Source organism: Belonocnema kinseyi, chromosome 7 (assembly GCF_010883055.1).
Source record: "Belonocnema kinseyi isolate 2016_QV_RU_SX_M_011 chromosome 7, B_treatae_v1, whole genome shotgun sequence".
Classification (NCBI taxonomy): domain Eukaryota; kingdom Metazoa; phylum Arthropoda; class Insecta; order Hymenoptera; family Cynipidae; genus Belonocnema; species Belonocnema kinseyi.
Genome location: NC_046663.1, coordinates 83219338 through 83240394, shown reverse-complemented (window position 1 = coordinate 83240394; position 21057 = coordinate 83219338). Strand labels below are relative to the sequence as shown.

The 21057-nt window shown below is 26.2% G+C and overlaps 1 protein-coding gene across 1 annotated transcript in view; it reads right to left on the bottom strand.

Moving 5' to 3' along the window:
- Positions 1-197: 197 nt before the first annotated feature.
- The window catches only part of LOC117175886 (ero1-like protein), a 26142-nt gene continuing 5282 nt past the window's right edge, over positions 198-21057 (bottom strand). Inside the window, exons 2-8 of the mRNA XM_033365711.1 lie at positions 16104-16307; positions 11415-11572; positions 11108-11293; positions 10734-10780; positions 7042-7393; positions 6536-6829; positions 198-1899 (exon numbers count right to left, since the gene is read on the bottom strand). Coding sequence (XP_033221602.1) covers positions 1848-1899; positions 6536-6829; positions 7042-7393; positions 10734-10780; positions 11108-11293; positions 11415-11572; positions 16104-16307 — 1293 coding nt within the window. The 3' untranslated portion in view covers positions 198-1847. The remainder of the gene's footprint in view (positions 1900-6535; positions 6830-7041; positions 7394-10733; positions 10781-11107; positions 11294-11414; positions 11573-16103; positions 16308-21057) is intronic.

Here is a 21057-nt window from a genome sequence, read left to right as displayed (position 1 = left end):
CGTCAATATCCGCCAATCGCGTCAGCGCGCGCAATTTGAAATCTCATTAATTTGTTCAAACCTAGACTTTGTAATTCATTGACTATGTAATCCGAATTATTATTTTTGATTCCATATATATATGTATGTATATATATATATAAAGATAATTATTAACATTATGATGAAAAATTCATCAAATTAAAAAAATGCTTTCTTGTCTAGAATTCCTGTATATTTTTTCATAACAAGATACACATTCCAAATAATCGTCATATCAAATTATCAATCAAACTTTCAGAAAATAATATAAATACACTTCACTCACAAAATACAAAATCTGATCTTTATAAATATAAATTCTGAACTCTAATAAAATCCTCACAATACAAATCTGAGTCTAAATGCATTAAAATTCTCTCACCATTTTCACAAACAAACTTTTAAATATCAAAGACATATCATAATAAATAAAATCGTAGTTGGAAACGATTATTTAGTGCCGAAATCCTACTTTCGTCACATTAAAGTAGTTGTCGTACTCAAAATAAGGTATCTAAACGAAAAATAATTATTTTAACAATAGATTTTACAATACAATTTTTTCTCACTGTCCCTTCTTACCAATTTTTGAAAACTGATGCAATTTTAATACATTGTGGCTTATTTATTCAGAGAAAACATTCCCTACAACTTTACTGTTTTTAATTTTCTTAATAAATGTGAATAATCTTCAAATATAGTTACTTGTTTAAAAAAATATGTTCTTTAACAAAATTCTTATAGCAATATCAGACATAGGACAATTTACTTTCAAATTGGAAACATTTGAGTAGAAGAGAATGCTCTTCCCGAAAAAATAAGCCATGCTTTTAAAGCAATGGTTAAAAAGCGATGGTAAAAGAATGCAATTGCAAAAAAATATTGTTAAAACATATATTTTTTTTTAACTTTGACCATTTTTTCAATAAAAAGAATATTTTTATTTAAATTCCTTTATCAGTAACATTATTTTGATTCTTAAAATCATAACAAGGCTATTTTTTTCAAAGATCTGATTTTTTCGCAAGAAATTTAGAAAAATAAAGATAAAATATTACCTAGTTTAATGATATTTACAAAAACTTTGTGTCAATAATTTCCAATCTGACAATAGTATAATATCGAGAATGCATCTAAAGATACCTTATTAATTGCACTAATTGTAAGGTATTTAGGAAAGGACGACCTTTAAGTAAACAAATTCACCTTTTTCTCCTTCCCACCTATAATACATTTGGTCAATCAATCAATATCAAAAAGGTTTAGTACTTCACTATTCATTTTAAGATTTCTCGTGCAACTTGAAAAACGAGGAAATACAGTCGAATAAAAAATATATGTCGATGTAATATACATACACAGCAGACCATTCTTTCTCAAAGTCCATAGAGTATAAAAAAAAAAGTTAATTGGAATCAATCCTCGGTATTGACATAATTCCACTTTATGAAAAGACAGAGAGTGCAGTGTTCTTATAATTACAGGGATATTTTTTATCACAGATAAAGTTAGGTGCCGGAGTAAATTCGTATCGAAAAACCTACCACAAAAGAACATAAACAATTTTTAATTACAAAACTAATGAAATGCATGAAAAAAATGATGTATCTGCATTCAGATATAAGATTGAAGAATTAGTTCCCTTTTTGTAGATTATGTAATGATAGATTTTTCTATACCATTTCGCAGTATTTGAATTAAAAAAGTACCAAATTCTAGAACTAAAACGTAAACAATACCTGAATAGAATAGTCTAGGCTTAAAGCTAATGTGATGTACTGGTACTGGAAAAAGAATGTATCGTTTCTCTAGATTCGGATTTAGTACTACCTCATCATTTGTCGGAACCTGTCCAACTCATATATACTTTCTGATAACCTGCAAACAAAATAGATAAATGTCAGTCAATAATATATTCGAAAAATATTGTATTACTTTCGGGGTCTGTACCCGAATCCTGGAAAAATATTCCCTGACAATTCCGGGTTTTTTTTCCAGGTACACTGCCGCGCAAAAGTTTTAAGCCACCTCTTTTTTATCTCTGAATAAATTCTTTTGATTTTAATTATACCAGAGCTAAAAAAATGTCTCCCTAAAAGGTTGATTGTTTTCAAAATTCTCTATAAAATAAGCCCAGGGTGAAGCCAATTTGTCTAGTTTTTAAGTAGATATTGCAAAAATAGTGTTAATTTCAATGTTTTTTTAAATTTTCAGTAATAAAAAAAAATTGGGAAAACTGCAATATTTTTTTTGGTAACAAAAATATTGTTGTAAAATATTTAAAACATATAATCATGAAGATTCTATGTAATTTCGTCAAAATATATATTTATTTAACTTTATTATGATTTGCCTACAGAAAAGATGTTTTCAAATGTTTCCAACTTCTTGCAATTCGAAAAGAAGATTTTTACGTTTTATTCTCATAAGCTGTTGTGATAAGGTGAAAAAAGCTTCAAAATGAGCCCAAGAACATTGAAAAATGTTGACTATTGCGGAATTTATTAAAAATTTAAGAAAACATTGAAATTTACACTATTTTTGTAATATCTACTGAAAAACTAGGCAAATTAGCTTCACCCTCGGCTTATTTTATACCGAATTTCGAAAACAATCAACCTTTTAAAGAGAAATTTTTTTAGCTCTGGTATAATTAAAATTAAGAGAATTTATTCAGTCATAAAAAAAGAGGTGGCCTAAAACTTTTGCCCGGAAGTGTATACTATTTCATAATATCAAACTATTCCAATATTTCTCATTTTCTAAAAAAAATCGACTGGACAAAATTATATCACAAATATTATTAAATATATTAGCACCATTGTAGAAATATTGCATTTTCGACAAGATAGATGAATTTTTAACTACACAGTTAAATATTCAAAGAAAACGATTAATTTTCTACCAAAAGGACGATTTTTCAACTAAATACATGAATTCTCAAGAAAGTAGCTGAATTTTCAACTAGAAAAGATCTATCTTCAACCAAATAGTTAAATTTCAAATTTTAAAATGTTCAGTTTTTAATAAAAAATGGAATAGTTAACAAATTTCCACCAAAATTATGGATTTTCACTAAAATTATGAATTTAAACAAAAATAGTATATTTAAATTTCTAGTTAACAAATTTATTTTTTACAACAAAAAATCCAACCAAAATGATGAATTTTCAACTAGAATCATGAAGCTTCAAAACCAATGGATGAATTTTAAACAAAAAGACAAACTTTTAACGAGAGAGTTTATCTTTCAACCAAGTAGTTTTATTTTCAACCAAAAAGATTAATTTTAAACAAGAAAATTAATTTTCTACCAAAAAAGATCATTTACTAACAAGACATGAATTTTTAACAAAATAGTTGAATTTCGAATTTAAAAATGTTCATTTCCCAACCAAAAATGGAATAGTTAAATTTTTAATCAACAAATTTTGTTTAAAAAAAATTCAACCAAAGTGATGAATTTTCAACTAAAATCATGAAGCTTCAAATGGAATGCATGAATTTTAAACCAAAAAAGATAGGTAATTAATGAAAGAGTTTAACTTTAAACCAACTAGTTTTATTTTTAACCAAAAAGTTTAATTCTTTAACAAGAAAATTAATTTTCTACCAAAAAAGATCATTTACTAACAAGACATGAATTTGCAACGAAATAGTTTAATTTTAAACCAAAGTGATGAAGCTTCAAATGGAATGGAAGTATTTCAAACCAAAAAATAAAAATTTTTAACGAAATAGTTTAACTTACAACTAAGGAGTTCTATTAGATAAAAAATTTCAACTAAAATGATTAACATATACTGTAATGCTGGAATTATCAACAAAAATTTTAATTTTTAAACAAGAATACAATTTTCTACTAAAAGTACGACTTTTCAACAAAACTAAATGAGTTTCCAGCGAATTAGTTGAATTTTCAACTAAAAAAGGCACATTTTCAATCAAATTTTTAAGTTTGAAATAAACAAAATTTCAACAAAAAATGGAATAGTGAAATTTTCAGTTGAAAAAATTAATATTCAACAAAAGAGATGACTTCACAAGTAAAATGATTAATCATCAACTTTTCAAATAAGAAAGATAAATTGTGAACCAAAAATTGATTCGTTAAAGTTTCGTGTTAAAAAAATTTTCAATTAAAATGATGAAATATTTAATTACAACAGTTGCATTTTTTGTTTAAAAAAAATAAACGGAAAAAAATCATGTTCAGAGAAAAAGCTACATTTTCAAAGAAATTGATGAATTTTCAACTGGAATAGTTGAATTTTAAACCAAAAAGATGCATTTTTAACTGAAATGTTAAATCTTTAACTATAATAATTTAATTTTCAAAGAAGAATTAATTTTTAACAAAATAGCTCAATTTTCAACTGGAGTACTTAAATTTGTAGTAAAAAAACTTGCAACCAAGTAATTAAAATTTAATTCTAAAATAAATTAATTCTGAACAATAAATGTAGTGGTTATTTTAACAAACAAAAAAAAACTTTTTAGCATGGGTTAAATTTGCAATTAAGACAGATTTTGCAGTCAAGAGAGAAAAAATTCCTAACAAATGTTCAATTTTTAATCAAAAGAAAGATTTTTTAACAAAATGCATGAATTTTTAACCAGATAGTTGAACTTGAACAACAATAAATTAATTTTCAATTTAATTCACAGGGTGGCCGCTTTAATCAACGAAATAAATTCCCGGCCATTTCCCGGTTCGCAAACATTTTTCAGAGTCAATGAAATTTAAAAAATGGAACACTAAAGCTAAAAAAATTTCAACTTGAGGTAATAAAAACTGAGCTGCAAATGAAAGCACTCAAAGTGGGACTACTAAAATTTGAACTTTTAAAATTGATATTTAAAGTTTTTAATCAAAAAATGTTGTATTTAAATGCTCAATAATTTACGCGCATAAAATTGAAGGTACTAACATTTTTCAATATAAAAATATATAAATATAAGTTATCATTTTCAATGCTCTAAATTAAAAAATCAACTAATGAACATTAAAAAAAAATATATATGTAATTTTAAGGAATTTTAAGGAATTTTAAGGAATTTTAAGCTAGAAACAACCAATATTGAAAAATTGAAAAAATTTTAACTGAACACTTCTTAAATTAGAAATTCAGTTATTTCCCTTTTAAATAGTATAAACATCCTCGGAAAGCTTCAAACTTTTATTTCACAATTTTGAGAAATCTAGAAGTTTTTTTAAATTGGGTTTAAATTTAAAAATATTTTGGAAATTTTTTCAGAACTTCTAAAAATCTGTCAAAATGAATTGAACTTTTTCTAAAATGTTCAGAAAATCTGAAAATTTTAGAAAATTTATTTAACATTTGGACGCATAAATAACAATTGAACATTTAATATTTGTAGACGAAATTTCAGTAATTTTAAAAGATATGTAGAAGTGTTGAAATGATTCAAACTTAATGTAAGACTTGAAATGATAGTCTAATATAAAAAGAAATGTAGATTTTTACAGACTTAAAAATGTCACTTACAAATTAAGCATTTTTCAAATACAATAATTAAAATTGTAACGTTCAAACTTTAAAGGCTTTTCGAAATTTTAACGATTCCACGTTTTCTATGTCAAAACATTTTCAGTTAAAGATCCTTTACTTTTAAATATTTCGTTTCAATTTACTTGTCATAAATAAAAATTTAAATATTGCTAAATATTCTATAATTAATCTTCTTTTTAATTAAAAATTTCAAATTAAATGGGTTAAAAATGGAATATTTTAGACTGAAACAATATTAAAATTTTTTTTAAATCCTTCAATTAAGAATATATTATTATGAAGTTATTTTTAAGTTAAAAATAGTTTATAAACTTACAGTCACACTTTCACATTTGTTTAATGACTAAGACTTTCCAATTGAAACCGTTTAAGTTTTAACGTTAAAATCTGAACATTCTTAAATTTGGAACTGGTTTAAAATCGTTTTCTCAAATCGTTTTTGTTCATTTTTTATTATTTAAAGTACAGATAAATTAAAAAAAAAGTTTTTTATCCAAAATTTTCAACATCAAAGGCTTTTTATTTTTGATTTGTTCAAGTCTTTAAAAAGGCATTTAAAAATTCTTGAAATTAAAAATGTTAGCTTAGAAATAAAAATTTTAAATGGACAATTTTTAAAGTAAAAAAATTTTGAATTGCGCAATGTAAGCTAAATAATAGTATAATTGTAAATAATAATAGGATAAATAGTCATTTCCCGGTTTTCCCGGTCCAGCGGCCACCCTGAATACAGTAATATAAAGCTACTTTGAATGAAAAATCATTGTTACACAATTTTAGCTTGCAATTTTGTAAAAAAAAAATTAAGCACGCTCTCGAGAAATTTCCCCGATTTAAAAAAAAAATCCCTGACAATTTCAAGTTTCCAGGTAGGCTAGACATTAGACAACCTGACTTTAAGAGGCTAAAAAAATATATAGAATAGTTAGGATAATTTGAGGTAAAGTTTGAAAAAAAAAATTGCCAAAAATTTGTCTCACCTTCCGAAACCGTTTACGAGTGCGACGATCTCACTTCTTTCTAAGTAAAACTGCTTTCTGTTCGTCGCGGTCACTGTGTGTTCCCACTTATCGAACTTTCCCGAAAAGAGAATCTTGAGTGCTGTCCCGATTCCGTGTACTTGCAACTTTCCCCACAATTTGCATTTTTCGCATCCCACGCAATCCATTATGCGAGAGATATTTATGAAGTGTTGCCTGAACTCTTCTTTTAGTAGCTGTGCCTGCACACCTCCACTGAACATGAAACTTTCATTAAAGTGTCCTGGAAACGCCCTGCGAAAAAAAAAAATAATTTCGAATTCTATTAAGTGAATATTAATTTTTTAATATGTATTTAAATTTGATTAGGCGCAGTCAAGGGGTAGATCACTCGATTTTTGAGCGTATACGAAATTTCAAGATTTCAAAAATACCAGAATTTTGAAAAATATTTTAGAAGCTTTCGTAGTTATTTAAGAATAAATGTTTCGCGTTAGATAACGTACTCAACGACGGTCAGGAAGTCTTTCACAGCGAGTCTGGTGTCTTCGTCTTCAACTTCTGTGCCTGTATAATATTCTTCTCTGTGTAAATAAGGCGCTGCCTTTGCCAAAGCTCGCAATTCGAGTAGATACAAAAAGTACAAATTCTTGAGCCAACTTGGCCCTTCATTTCCCGTCGTCTCGGGAGAAAATCTTCTTTGTAGTTCCTCTAAATTCGGTCCCCACTGCCCACCGGGTGAGACGACGTTCATACCCTCTTGTGCGGATAGTAGAAATTTCGAGCACAAGTGGATGTTTATACTAGAGTGTAGTCCAGATATTACTCTATAGAATGCCCTTTTCTCTAAACACATACCTGCAACAAAATCAGAAATGTACAAATTCAAAAGAAACTTCTTTTGGCAGTTTCTATTGCAGACTTAACAGTTCAAAATGGTCTCAAAACAGGGGAAATAGGGTGATTTTTCACTAAATGTGGGAATAATGGGAGAATAAATTACTTTGAATACAATTAATGTAGGTACTTTATTGAATTCAATACGAAAGATTTTAAATTTCTAAGATTTCAAGGCGAAATATATTGTATTTCAAAAATGAAAAAAGAATTTTATAACAAACAAGTTGAGTTTTCAAGAGAAAAAGTAAAATTTGTTGTAATAATTTCAGTTTTAAAAACAAAAAGATACATTTTAAAATAAAAGTTAATTTTCAACCAAGAAACATGTATTTTCAATCAAATAGTTGAATTTTCAAACAAAAAACATTAATTTTCTACTAATCAATTCATTTACTACCGAGATTTTTCAGTCAACAAAGAAAAAAATCAATCAAATTGTTGAATTTTCAAACCAAAAAGACGATCTTACAAAACAGCAATTTTTTGCAAACTTTTGACTTTTAAACCTGAAAATATGAATTTTCAATAAAACAGTTAATTTTCAACAAAGAAAAAATTTTTCATCAAATAGTTACATTTTTTGCAATAAAAATTAATTTTAGATAAGTTCCATTTACTACCAAATAGTTGAATTTGCAACATATAAAGATGAATTTTTAAACAAAAAATACGAATAGAATTTGTCACCAAAAATTTTTTTTCAATCAAGAAAGAAAAAGTTCAACTAAATTGTTGAATTTTTAACCCCCAAAAAAGAAATTTTCTATAAAATAGTAGAATTTTCAACTCCAAAATATGAATTTTCAAGAAAAAAGTTTATATTCAACAAAATAGATGAAATTTTTTAAAAATTATTGAATTTACAAGACAAAAAGACTATTAAGCTGCAGAAAAGTTAAATTTTTAACCCAATAATATGAATTTTCAACAAATAAGTTAATTTTTAAACAAGCGGTTGAATTATCTGCCAATCTGTTAAAATTTGAAGCCAAAAAGACGATTTTTTTATAAAAGAGTTGACTTTTTAAACTCAAAATGACAAAAAAGTTTATTTTCATCCAAATAGGGTATTTAAAAAAATAGTTGAGTTTTCTACCCGAAAAAGATGAATTTTCAATTAAGAAATTAATTTTTTTCCAAGAAGACAAATTTTCAACAAAATGCATTAATTTCAAAATAAATAATTGAATTTTCTACTAAAAAATCCAATTTCAGCCCACAATGAAAAAAATGGAATAGCTAAGTTTTCAGTAAAAAAAAATTGAAAGCAAAAAAAATACGAATTTTCAACCCAAGAGATGAATCTTCAACCAAAAAATAATAATTTTTAGCAAAGCATTTCAATGTTTCACCAAGGATACTTGATACTACAATCAGAAATGATTCTAATTTTAAAAATCACAGTTGAATTCAACCAAAAAGTCGAATTTTCAACATAGAGTTGAATTTTCAACCAAAAGAGATTTATTTACAACCAAACAGTTGCATTTTTAGCCAAAAGACATGAATTTTTAAGCCGAAAACTTGAATTTGGAAAAAAGTTACTTTTCAATCAAATATTTAATTTTTCAACCAAAAATATGAATTTTGAACTAAAAAAGAACAGTTCCCAACCAAAAATGGAATAGTTCAATTATCAGTTAAAGAATAAATGTTTCACAAAAAAAATTCAACCAAAATATGAATTTTTTACAAGGGAATTCTACTTTTAACCATCTAGTAAACGAATTTTTTGAACTTGGATATACTTAAGTCGCTGGAAATCAGTTTACAGCGATATAATCGAGTAAAAAAACCGTTGATGAATAAACAATTTTCATATGTTTAAAATCAGCCTCATAATCAAGCATCTTTTCTCTGTTAAAAAACACCATCATTGCTTAATAAATCGTGATATAAGTATAATTATTATTTCTTGCCAAGATTTATCAGTTCAGCCTTACTATTATTAATACTTCGAACTTATATAGTTGCATTTTTGTTACATATTGTTTTTTAAAATTGCGTACTTAATTTATTTTGAAATTAAATCAAATTAATGAATAACAATTTATATTTAATTTGTAAACAGTTATCCTAATAATAAAAGTAATAATAATAAATGATGATGTAGGTTGAAACGGTCGGAAGCCACAAGGTACTAACCTACCGTTTTTTTGTTTGAATTCACTTTTTTGGCCTTTTGTGTTGCCCAATCTGTTCTGCGTGCCGTGTTTTTTTTCAGAAAGTGAACAAATTAAATTTGACTATTATTAATAAAATAACGAAGTTCCTCAAGGGGCTAGAACAGAATCTTATCGAGATTTATGATTTTTTGTAAGTCCCGCGAGGTTTTACCTGACAAAAATAGTTTTTCTATGTTTTAAGAATCAGCATATTATAACTGATGTCATTTCAAATAAAAAAACATGGTTTTTTGTATGAAAAATGCTCAATTCACAAGAAAAACATTAATTTTAACCATGTTTTTTGCAATTGAATTTTTTCTGACCGACGCTTCTTACCAATTTTTGAAAAGTAAGCGCATTTTAATAAATGGCTATTTATTTTTTCCGGAAAAACATTCTCTATAACTCTACTGTTTTCAATTTTAAAAATACCTAAATAATCTTAAAATATAATTATTTGTTTAAAAAATTTTTTCTTAACAAAAAATGTTTCTAACGATTTAAGCCATAGAAAAATTTAATTTCAAAATTGGAAACAGTAGAGTTGTAGAGAATGTCTTCCCGGAAAAATAAGCCCTCATTTATGAAAATGCAATCATTTTTTAAAAAATTGGTAAAAAGCGGCGGTCAGAAAAAATTCAATTGCAAAAAAAAACATGGTTAAAATTAATTCTTTTTTTGTGAATTTTAACATGTTTCATGAAAAATAATTTGATTCATTTGAAATAACATCAGTTATAATATTTTGATTTTTCAAAACATAGAGACTATTTTTTTGAAATATCTAACTTTTGGCACGACACTACCTTACGAAAAGAATACTAGTCTGCAGTGCCACTTGTCGGTTCTAAAGGTAGATATGGATACTGCGAAACACGTTTTTGGCGCTTATTTGACATTAAAAACTATATACAAGAACCAGCTGTTTTTCAACATGTAACGGGCGCGTGTACTCCTCGTTATTGCATTATATTGCATTTTCAAGTATCGTATATTTAAAAAGAAAAAAGGTGAAAATGGGAACGAATTTGATTCCTGCGATTGCAAGAAAAAAAAGAGTAGGTGACTAATAAATTATTTTATAAATAGTAAAAGTGCAAATTTAATAATAATTTTTTTAAAGTACTTACCCTTCATTTTAGAAGTTTGAATGAAGATGTGAGGCGAATTCTCGGGCCTGAGAATGTATTGTTTGCATTATAAATACTAATTAGACTTTGCTAGTTTCATTTTTCATATTTAATAAATTCAGTAGCCAAGATGATCATAAATAATAAAATTGTATGCGGTTTAAACTAAAATATTTCTAGACGTGACCATTAAGTACTTAAAACCGGTACAACTTCCGCTAAACTGACATGACTAGTAAAAACCAGACTGCAGATAATTAAGGTCGCTCATGCATAACTCTGATTATCACAATCATCGTTTCAGTTTCAAAACAAGTTGACTTCATAAGACTAGTGTTTATCTATGTAACTTAAATTTTTCAAAAAATAATTACCTAAAGCAATTTTCCATATAAATACTTCGCCATATTCTGTGCGCGCTTGGTCCTTTGTATCCAGTATATCTCTCTGGGTTAAGTAACAAATCTACATACTCTCCTTGGTTCTCTTCCTTCATACAGAAATTGTCCTGTGCATCGTCGTGCTGCTTCCATCGCTCAAATTCTTTGTAATTCTCAGAGCTATAAATAATTTAAAACTAATTATTATTTTTATATTTGGAGATGATTTTTTCTTTAAAGCGGAATTTTGGAAACTTTGCAAGCTAAATTTTTAGACAATATTTGGTCAAGGTGAATGTACCTGATTGTCGTATTTAAGTAACCTAATTCAGCGTTATGGTCTCTTGCCGTTTGCTGACAATTACTGAGCTGTGAATCTGCACTGTATTTGTCCGCAGGACTTTCATTCATGTGAATGTGATGTGGGATTTCACCTTTCAATCCGACTGGAATGTCTTCCTGAAAATTGCATTTCAATTTCATTCCTATTATCTTTCAGTTGCTATGGTAAATTTACTGAAAAACTAACAAATAATTACAGTATGACTACTAAAATCCTGGAAAAAAATGCCCTAATAATTCCAAGGTTTTCTTCAGATATTAATTTTCATAGTATGGAGCCATTCAAAGTATTTCCCATTTTTTAAAACAATCTTCTCTGAATATGTATACAATTTTGCGAGTTTATTATAATTAATCCTTTTTTTAAACCCTCTAAAGAAATTTTTAGTTTATCTTTATATGCTTAAAATTCAGTCCATATTTAACATATTTGTATTTTGTATTAAAGATCTTTTCCAGGCGTGCATAATCTATAAAAACAGCCGAAATAAGGACATTTTTTGCGAAAATGCAGAAATGTATTCTGTTACATAAAATTAATGTGGGTAGTATAACATTAAATCCAATTAAAATCCGGTCATTTCACGTTTTTTTCCCGGTTTGCAAACATTTTTCACGGTCCATTAAATTTAAAAAATCGAATTCTATTATAAACATTTTTGCATTTAAAGAAATAAACAATAAGCAAAATATTAAATTTGCACGTATCAATTGACATTTTTCAATTAAATGCAGATAAACTGCAAAATTTAGAACTTTTATAAATTATAGAGTTCAAATATTCAGATTAAATTCCAAAAATATAAATCCACGTTAACATTTTCAATACTCTAAATTAAAAAATCAAATAATGAACTTTACAAATTTTCAAAACTATATATTTTTAAAACGATTTTAGCTATACAAATTAAAAAATGAAAAATAATTTTTTTTTAACATAACAGTTTTTAAATTAGAAGTTAAATTATTTTCATTTTAAATAGTTTAGGCGTGCTTCAAAAACATAAAAATTGTAAATAAAAATAGGAATAGAAAAATTAGAATGATTTTAAGAGATATTTAGAAGTTTAAAAAATATTAACATTAAATTTAGAATTTGGAATGATTTCAAATCATTTTACACGAAGAAAAATTATTGTAACAGAAAATTTAAAAAGATTTTAAGAGATTTCCAAATAGATCATAGCAGAACCTGGAAGATTTTAAGGATTTTTTTTTAATTTGCAGGATTTTCCAAAAGTTGTAGGAAAAATTCAATTAATTTTAATATGTATTTAGAAGTTCTAAACAAAAATGTTAACACACTTCTTTTCAATTATTCGAAGACATTTCAAGATTTTAATTAATTTTGAATCTTTTCAAAACTACGAAATATCTCTTGAAATTACTCAAATTTTGTTTAAAAATAATAAGAGTTCAATTGTTCAAAACGTTTATTTTTACATATATTTATATTCAATTACTCGTCTTAAATGAACAGCGAATTTTTAATGACTAAAAAAACTAATAAAAATAATATATTAATTTATTTATTTATTCAATTTAATATAAAAAATAATATAAAGGAAGACCTAAAACTTTGAATAAAAAATATTTTATTAGTGAATCATTAAAATTGTTATTTAAAAATAAAGTTATCGGAATAAATGATATTATATCAGTCTCAATTCGTATTAAGACTTTGGAATTCAAACAGTTACAATCAGGGAATTCTCAAATTTTGCACGGATTTAGAATCGTTTTGTCAAATCAATTATTGTTCAGTTCTTATACTTTAATTATTTACAAAACTGTTGAAATCAAACTTGGGCAAATTTTTCTTCTAAAAATTCGTAAAATTCCCGATCAAGAAATAAATTCAATATCATTTCCCGATTTTTCCCGGTTTCCCTGCAAATTCCTAACATTTCAAGTTAAAATATTGCATTTTAAATTAAACACATGTTGACGAATTTTTAACCAGATATTTTAATTTTTAACGAAATTTTTTACCAAAAAAAATTAAAATTTAAAAAATAAACGTATTTTCAAACAAAATAGTTCTACTTTCAACAAAAATGATGAATTTTTAACTGAAAACATGAATTTTTAACTAAATAAGATCAACTTTCAACCAAAAATTGAATATTTAACTTTGCAGTAAAAAACAGGAATTTATTTTCAAACAAACAGATGAATTTTCAACTAAAACGATGGAATGAAAAATTAGATTAGTTAAATTTTCAGTTTAAACATCAATTTTCAGCAACAAACATTTTTCAAAAAATAGTAGAATGTTCAGTTAAAAACATTAATTTTCAACAACAAAAATAATTCTTAACAAAATAGTTCAATTTTCAACTAAAATTATGAATCTTCAACTGAACTTTAACTTTAACTTCAACTTTAACCAAGAAGATTAATTTTTAACTAAAATGATCAATTTTCACCTACAATAGTTGAATTTTTAACAAAAAAGATGTGTGCTTTCAACCAAGCAATTTCATTTTCTACGAAAAAGACCAATTTTCGACAAAAAACGTGAATTTTCAAACAAAGAGATAAATGATCAATTTCAATTATGAATTTTCAACCAAAACAATGCATTTCTAACAAAAGCGTTTAGCTTCTAACCCAGTGTTGCATGTTCAACCATAAAGATAAGTTTTCAATCAAGGAGATTAATAATTATCTAGCCAAAAAGAGGGATTTAAAAAAAATGCTTAAATTTTCATACAAAAAAATGAAGTTTCAACAAAAAGTTAAGTTTTCAACCAAAGAGAGGAATTTTTAATTCAAACAGTGAATCCAACCAAAAAATTTAATTTTAATAAAAAAGTTTAACTTTCAACCAAGTAGTGGAATTTTCAAAGTACAATGTAATAGTTTATATTTCGACCAAAAAGTATTTTCATTTTAAATAAAAAAAAACTTTTAACTCAACCAAACAAGAAAAATTTGCAACTAAGAAAGAATTTTCAGTAAAGAGAGAAAACAAAATACAACGGAACTGTTGAATTATCAGCAGAAATGTTTATTTTAAAGAAAAAAAGCGAATTGTACACTAAATAATTAAATGGAATACTATAAAGCTAATATTACAAGTAAGAAAAACAGGTTAATTTAACTTTACATTACATTTATTTAATTTAGCACGCTCGCGAACAATTTCCTGACTTAAAAAAGAAAATTCCCAAACATTTCCAGGTTTTTGCAGGTATATAAAAATTCCCTGAGATTTAGGGGTTTTTCAGATGAGTAGACACCAAGAATTAATACTTATTTATGAGTTGATATTATATTCGAAGTCTTAAAAGAATTATTAATTCAAGTTTCAATTTTTCTTATCAATTTTATAGTTATGCGTAATGCAAATATTTATTGAATTTTTATGTGTTGGCTTCAGTTTTGTATGCGGAGCATTATTAAAGGATTAAATCTGAAAACTGTTAAAGTTCTGAATTATTGAAACCAAAATAATTTCATTTGAAATTGTATTTAGAAATGTTAATTTCTAAATACATCTAATTAAAAATTTTTATAACGCTTCCGCATTCAATTATTTTTAGAGGAGTAATTTTGAAATTAAAGCCGCCACCAAGATAAGGTGTTTATGCATATGATAAGAGACTTCTACCCACTGATTATATATTCAGCATTGATGTCATTGAACAAACTATGTCATGTAGCAATTTGGTCAAAGATTGCAACAAAACACATTTCACACAATCAAAATTTCAAAATTTTAAGCTTTTTCATAGCGTAAAATTTCCAATTATAAAATATTTAATCCTGAATGCCTCAAATCTTAAATTGTTAATTTTCTTACGTCATGAATTAAAACTTTTTCGCTTTGAATGAGTTTTAAAGTTGTATTTTATAGAACTTCAATAATAATTATTTCTAAAGGCTTCCAATTAAAACTGTTCAATAATTTGAACATTTCTAATAATTTTTTGTTCTCCAAGTTATTCAAATGTAATACTTGCAGTTATTTATATCATTTGTAGAGGAAGCTTCTCTACAGTAGATAATACATCCTAAAGTAGATAATAATTAATTAAAAATACTGATGTGTATGTGAAAATTTAATTTAATTTACTCAATAGTAAACACACAACACGTGTTAATAAATAAAATTTAAAATTAATTATTTTATGTATATTTTTACTTTGAATGAATTATATTATCCAATTTAGATTGCTTTATCCGCTATTGGCAGCTTTCCCTTATATAATTTAGAATATAAAAATCTGCATTTAAATAAAATTGTATCAAAATATTTACGAACATATATATTAAAAATAGCATAAATAAATTTTTAACTCCAATCTCAAAACCTGAGCTTTTAAAATTACTATTACTCAAGCGCTAGATAAAACTTGAGATAAAAGTCGAAGGTGAGTTCGGTATTCGCATAAATGATTTCAAAGTCAAAGGTTGTTGGACTGGTTTTTAAACTAACTTGTTTAACTTGTTTTTCAACAAGTTTTCCTCCTCGTTCTGTACAATTGATTGTATAATGTTTTTTAATTGTGAATATAAATTACATTTCTTATTTGAACATCTGTTTCTTGCTTATCAATGGAAACAATTGTTGACCAGGAAAAAAATAATATTTAGTTTAAAAAAGTAAACTACATAATTATGTATATCAAAGTATTCTTACATCCAGACAGGGTTGAACGTGGCAGTAGAGGATAGCACATTTGCTATCGTCAGCCCAAAATGGACATTCTTGCTTCAAATTCACTTTGTAAAATCGAAAGTAATCTCTGACAAGAAGACTTTGGAGTCTGGGGTAGATTTTCATGTTATTGAAGTAATCCACTGTGTCGAATGTACAACTACAGTCGCCAATGGATCCTTTAAGCTGAAAAAATATTTTACATTATTTAAAAGTATGTTTTCTTTCGGTTAAAAGTAATTATTTGTTATTGTTCAAATAATTACATCTTTAAAAGATAATAATTTCGATTACTATCTGTGAATATCACAAATAACTCAAAATTAAAGCACAAAAATTATAATTCCTAATTAAATCATAAAAATAAAAACGCTTGTTATTGTAGATTTTTCAGATCAGATAAGAGTGCACTAAGTTTATAACAAATACAAAATATTCTTCTGAAAATTATGATAAGCGATAACTTGTCATGGTAAGGAAAAATTTCTTCAAGGTTCAATGTAAAAGAATAAGTGTAAATGTACATTTTAACTTTTTATTTTTGTTTCATCCAAATTGAACTATTTTTACGGTTTGGATATCCTAAATATTTGAAAAACATACCATTTTTATTTTTTTTCTCAAATATACTTTTATACAAGTGCATACAAATTTCTATAGGTACTTTTCATTGGGTTAAAAAAGAGTAAACAACGTTCTTACTTATAATTTATAAATCTGTGATACTTTTATATTTTTTAATTTTAATGTTTACACTTATTAAGTGTTTCTCCCATTAATTTATTAGTTACCTGAGTACTAAAATTTAGAACTACCTTAAATAGCATAGCTGGATACTTTCCAACTTTTATTTTCGTTTTTATTTTTGTCCTGCTATTTTAGACTATTTCCCAACATGCCAAAAATGTGAAGATATTCCTATAGTTCTTGGTATAAAAAAACTCTATTAGCGATTTCTGTTATTAAAATGAGGTAATTGATAAGTCTGTAATATTTTTGAACATTTAAAATATCTAAACTGAAATAGAATTCCGATTATTATGATTGTTTTTAGCAGATGAGTCTAATATGAATTTTGAAATAATTTAAAAGTCAATTTTCCGTTTTCACTAATAAGATTTGGAAAATTTGAAATACCTACTAAATTATTCAAATTGTATTTATGGTAATAAATATAATTTAAAAAAATGTTTTCCTCTCATGAATTTAATATTTATAAAGTTATAAAAACGTAAAAACTGAAAAATGTCTCCTTTTTTATTTTTTCAATAATGCAAATAAATGTTTGAAATCAAATATTGTGGTTGCACTCCTTACGGTGCAAATTAGAATAATAGGGTATTATAGTGAACATGAAAGTCAAATTTTGTGATTAAAATTACAAATATATACTTCGGCGACCAATTATGTAAATTTTCTATGAATTTAAAATAAAAATTAAAGAACATAAATTTTTTCTACTATTGTTCTAAAACTTGAAGAATATATAAATTAAACAAATTTTTAAACAACTTTAAATCTGTATGACTCATTCAGAAAATATGTATAATTTGTCAATACCAATAATTTGACAAATACCAATAACGCTGTCCGACATGGATTTTGGCACTTGACCAATTATAACTGATTTCGATAGTTTCTACCCCATAGAATCTGAAATCGGGGATGGAAGTAGAAAATTGGCTCTATTTTTACAGAAAAGCCGAGTCAAATGTCCCAAAAAAACGTGCTTTTTGAAAATTTTTTAGAACGTTTGAAAATGTCACGTCAGCCATATGGATGAAATGAAAGCTTGGTTCTTGCCCTTCTGAGTAAAAAACAAAAAACCGGGTGCCATGGCCTTGAAATGGTCGAAAACAGACATTGTGCATGTGCGCCAAGGTGAAAGTGTGTGGTCGAATTGGTGCGCGCACATGTACAAAGTCTGCTCCCGACCATTTCAAGGTCATGGCACCGGGTTTTTTGTTTTTTACTTCGAAAGGGCAAAACCCAGGCAAATTGCAAAAAAACCAAGTTTTTTTGGGACTTTTGACCCTGTTTTTCTCGAAAACTAGATCCAAATCTCTACTTTCGTCTCCGGATTCAGATTTTACGGGGAAAAAACCCTATCAAAATCAGTTATCATTGGTCAAGTACCAAAAAAAAAGTTGGAATATTTCAGACACTGTAATTTGACAAATTTGTTCTTTTCTTCTTTATCGGTGATAAATATTCTTTTCATTTTATTTCCGAGAAAAACCTTTTATTACAACTTCCAATAAAATCTTATAGATAAAGTCGTAAAAAAAGGTTTCTCCTTTTTTTAATACTACAGTTTTGTCGTATTCTTCGAGAAGTTTGTCAAATTTTTTTCTTCAAAACAAAATTAAATAAAAAAAGCTTCAGATTCTGAATTTAGTTTTTTTATTTATCATGATTCATCCGAAGAAAATGATCTTAGGAATTACGAGCTATTGAAGTTAACCTTCTATTTGTCAAAATTGGTCAAAAACTAATGATTTTCTTTTAATTGCTGTATTTTTCTAATGATTAAATATATTTGGATATCTATTTTTTAAATAATGATGGACTCTTTAAGGGTAATTTTTGTCACGCTCATAACGTACTTTTTTCACACACAAAGGGTAAAACATTCGAAATAAATTCATAAACTTAAAAACAATTCAACTTAATTTCTTTTTATCAAATGAATTGTAAAATTTTTGTAATCCAAAAATTCCATTGATTTCCATAAACTTCAAATGAATTTAGAGGAATAAAAAGTAAACGAGAAAAAGTCAATTAAATTTAGTACAATTGAACCAATTTAGAAGAATTCAAGTAAAATTAAGAAAAATTAAGAGAATTACAAGGAATTTAAAAGAATTTAGTGTAAATCGATCAGAATTCAGCTTTCATTCCAAAAAATTATCTTAAATCTCTTCGCATTCTTGAAATCATACTAATTTCTTATAATAACACGGAAAAAAGAATTCAATTTAAATTCAAATGAATTGAAAAAAAAATGTTTATCGAGAAAATTCCATAGATTTCAGTAAAATTTGAGTGAATTTATAGGAATTTAGATAGATGAGAAGAATTTGATGAAATCCATACAAAAATGAAGCTGAATTTACAAAGCAATTATGTAAGCAAATTGAAAACAATTAAAAACAGTTAAAAACTGATGGAATTGAGCAAGTTTAAAATGAATTTTCCAAAAATTAAAAGTGCTTACAAAAGAATTTAATAAAATACCTAAGAATTTAAGGTGGGTCTAAAAGACTTCAAGCTGAATTGAAAAAGAACCTTTTAAAAATCCATTTTATTGAGTAAAATTTAATGAATTTAAAAGAATTTAAAAGAATTTAGAATAAGATAATAACAATTCAAGGCGAATTATAAATGAATTGCAGAAAAGATTTGAAAATCTCGTGAAATCTTTGAAACCCTACGAAATCCATCACTCCTTGCGAATAAATTCTTTGAAATCCCATTTAATTACTGAAATTAATTAAACATTACTTGTAATCTTTTAAAAAAACCTAAATCTAAACGTTGTTCCATTCGAAGTAATACACACTTAAATGCAAATAAAAGCACTCAAAGTGGAACTCTTGAATTCTAAACTTTGAAAATTGAAGTTTAAAAGTTGTTTAATTTAACAATTTTGTATTCAACTGCTTAATACAATTTACATGTACAAAATGGAAGCTACTAACACTTTTCAACTGAACAACTTAAAATTAAATACAGTTAAACTGCCAAATTTAATTATTTAATTATTTTCGAAAATTCTCCATTTCAACTAATTGAAAGAATGAGCATTTTTTTGTAAAATTCTTTGTTTCATTACGGAATTTTAATACTTCTCGAAAGTTTTCCGTTTCAACTAAAAATTAGAATTTTTTTGTAAAATTGCCTGTTCAAATTTATAATTTTAATTTTTTTTCGAGAATATCCCGTTTCAACTTAGAATTAGAATTCATTCTATTAACCCTTAAACTTCCAAAACGCCACTACCGGTACACTGCTTTTCCACGGCCAATAACTAAGACTATTCGACACTAGAAAAAATTGAGACACATATATTTTTATTGCTTAAGATCTCCTCTTTCCGACAGTACCAATCAAGTTCCTCAAAAAATTTATTTATTATCCCAAAATGCAGTTTAAACAAAAAAAACGTGATTTTTTGTGCCTATTTTTTTTGTGAACCATTTTCCAAAGCTTTTCGAGTCTGTAATTAACCTGGAATCTCACTAACCGGTGGAATAAATGTCTAAACTTTGAGAATCCATGGTTAAAAGATCGATTTTTCGTTTTAGTATTTTCAAAATGGTGTCTTAATGGCAAAATTTTTGTGAAAACATTCATGAATTTTTTTACAATAAACGATGCGCTTTTTGGAAAAATCAACAAGAATAAAAAGTTCTTGTAATCAGCCAAGGAATACGCCTGAATTTTTTCGAAGCGCTTTGAGCAAAATTTTGGATTTTGCATATGAAAAATTTTTGGAAAATTCCAAATTTTGCTCAAAACGCTCCGGAAAATCCAGGCGTATTCCTCGGCTGATTACAAGAACTTTTTATTCTTGACATATTTCCCGAAAAGCGCATAGTTTTTCAAGAAAAAATTTTCATAGTTCTAAGCATCGTGTAAGAGTAAAATGATTCACTAATATCTATCGTCCGTCTGCGGCAAACAAAATTTACGTTGCCCAACTATCATCAACGTGGAGGTCGACGAATATCGATAGTCTCTTTTTTTTTAAGGGATTTTATATATTTTTTTACATTTTTTAATTTTTTTTATGGAGAATTTTTTTCATTCCAGATTTCAATCCGTTGAAATAATTTTGATCCTGCTGTTTCAGAATGTAATTTTGAGAAACAATGTAAGCAGCAATACATGTTGCATTCAATGCAAAATCTAGTAGTCCTCTGGCGACATTGTT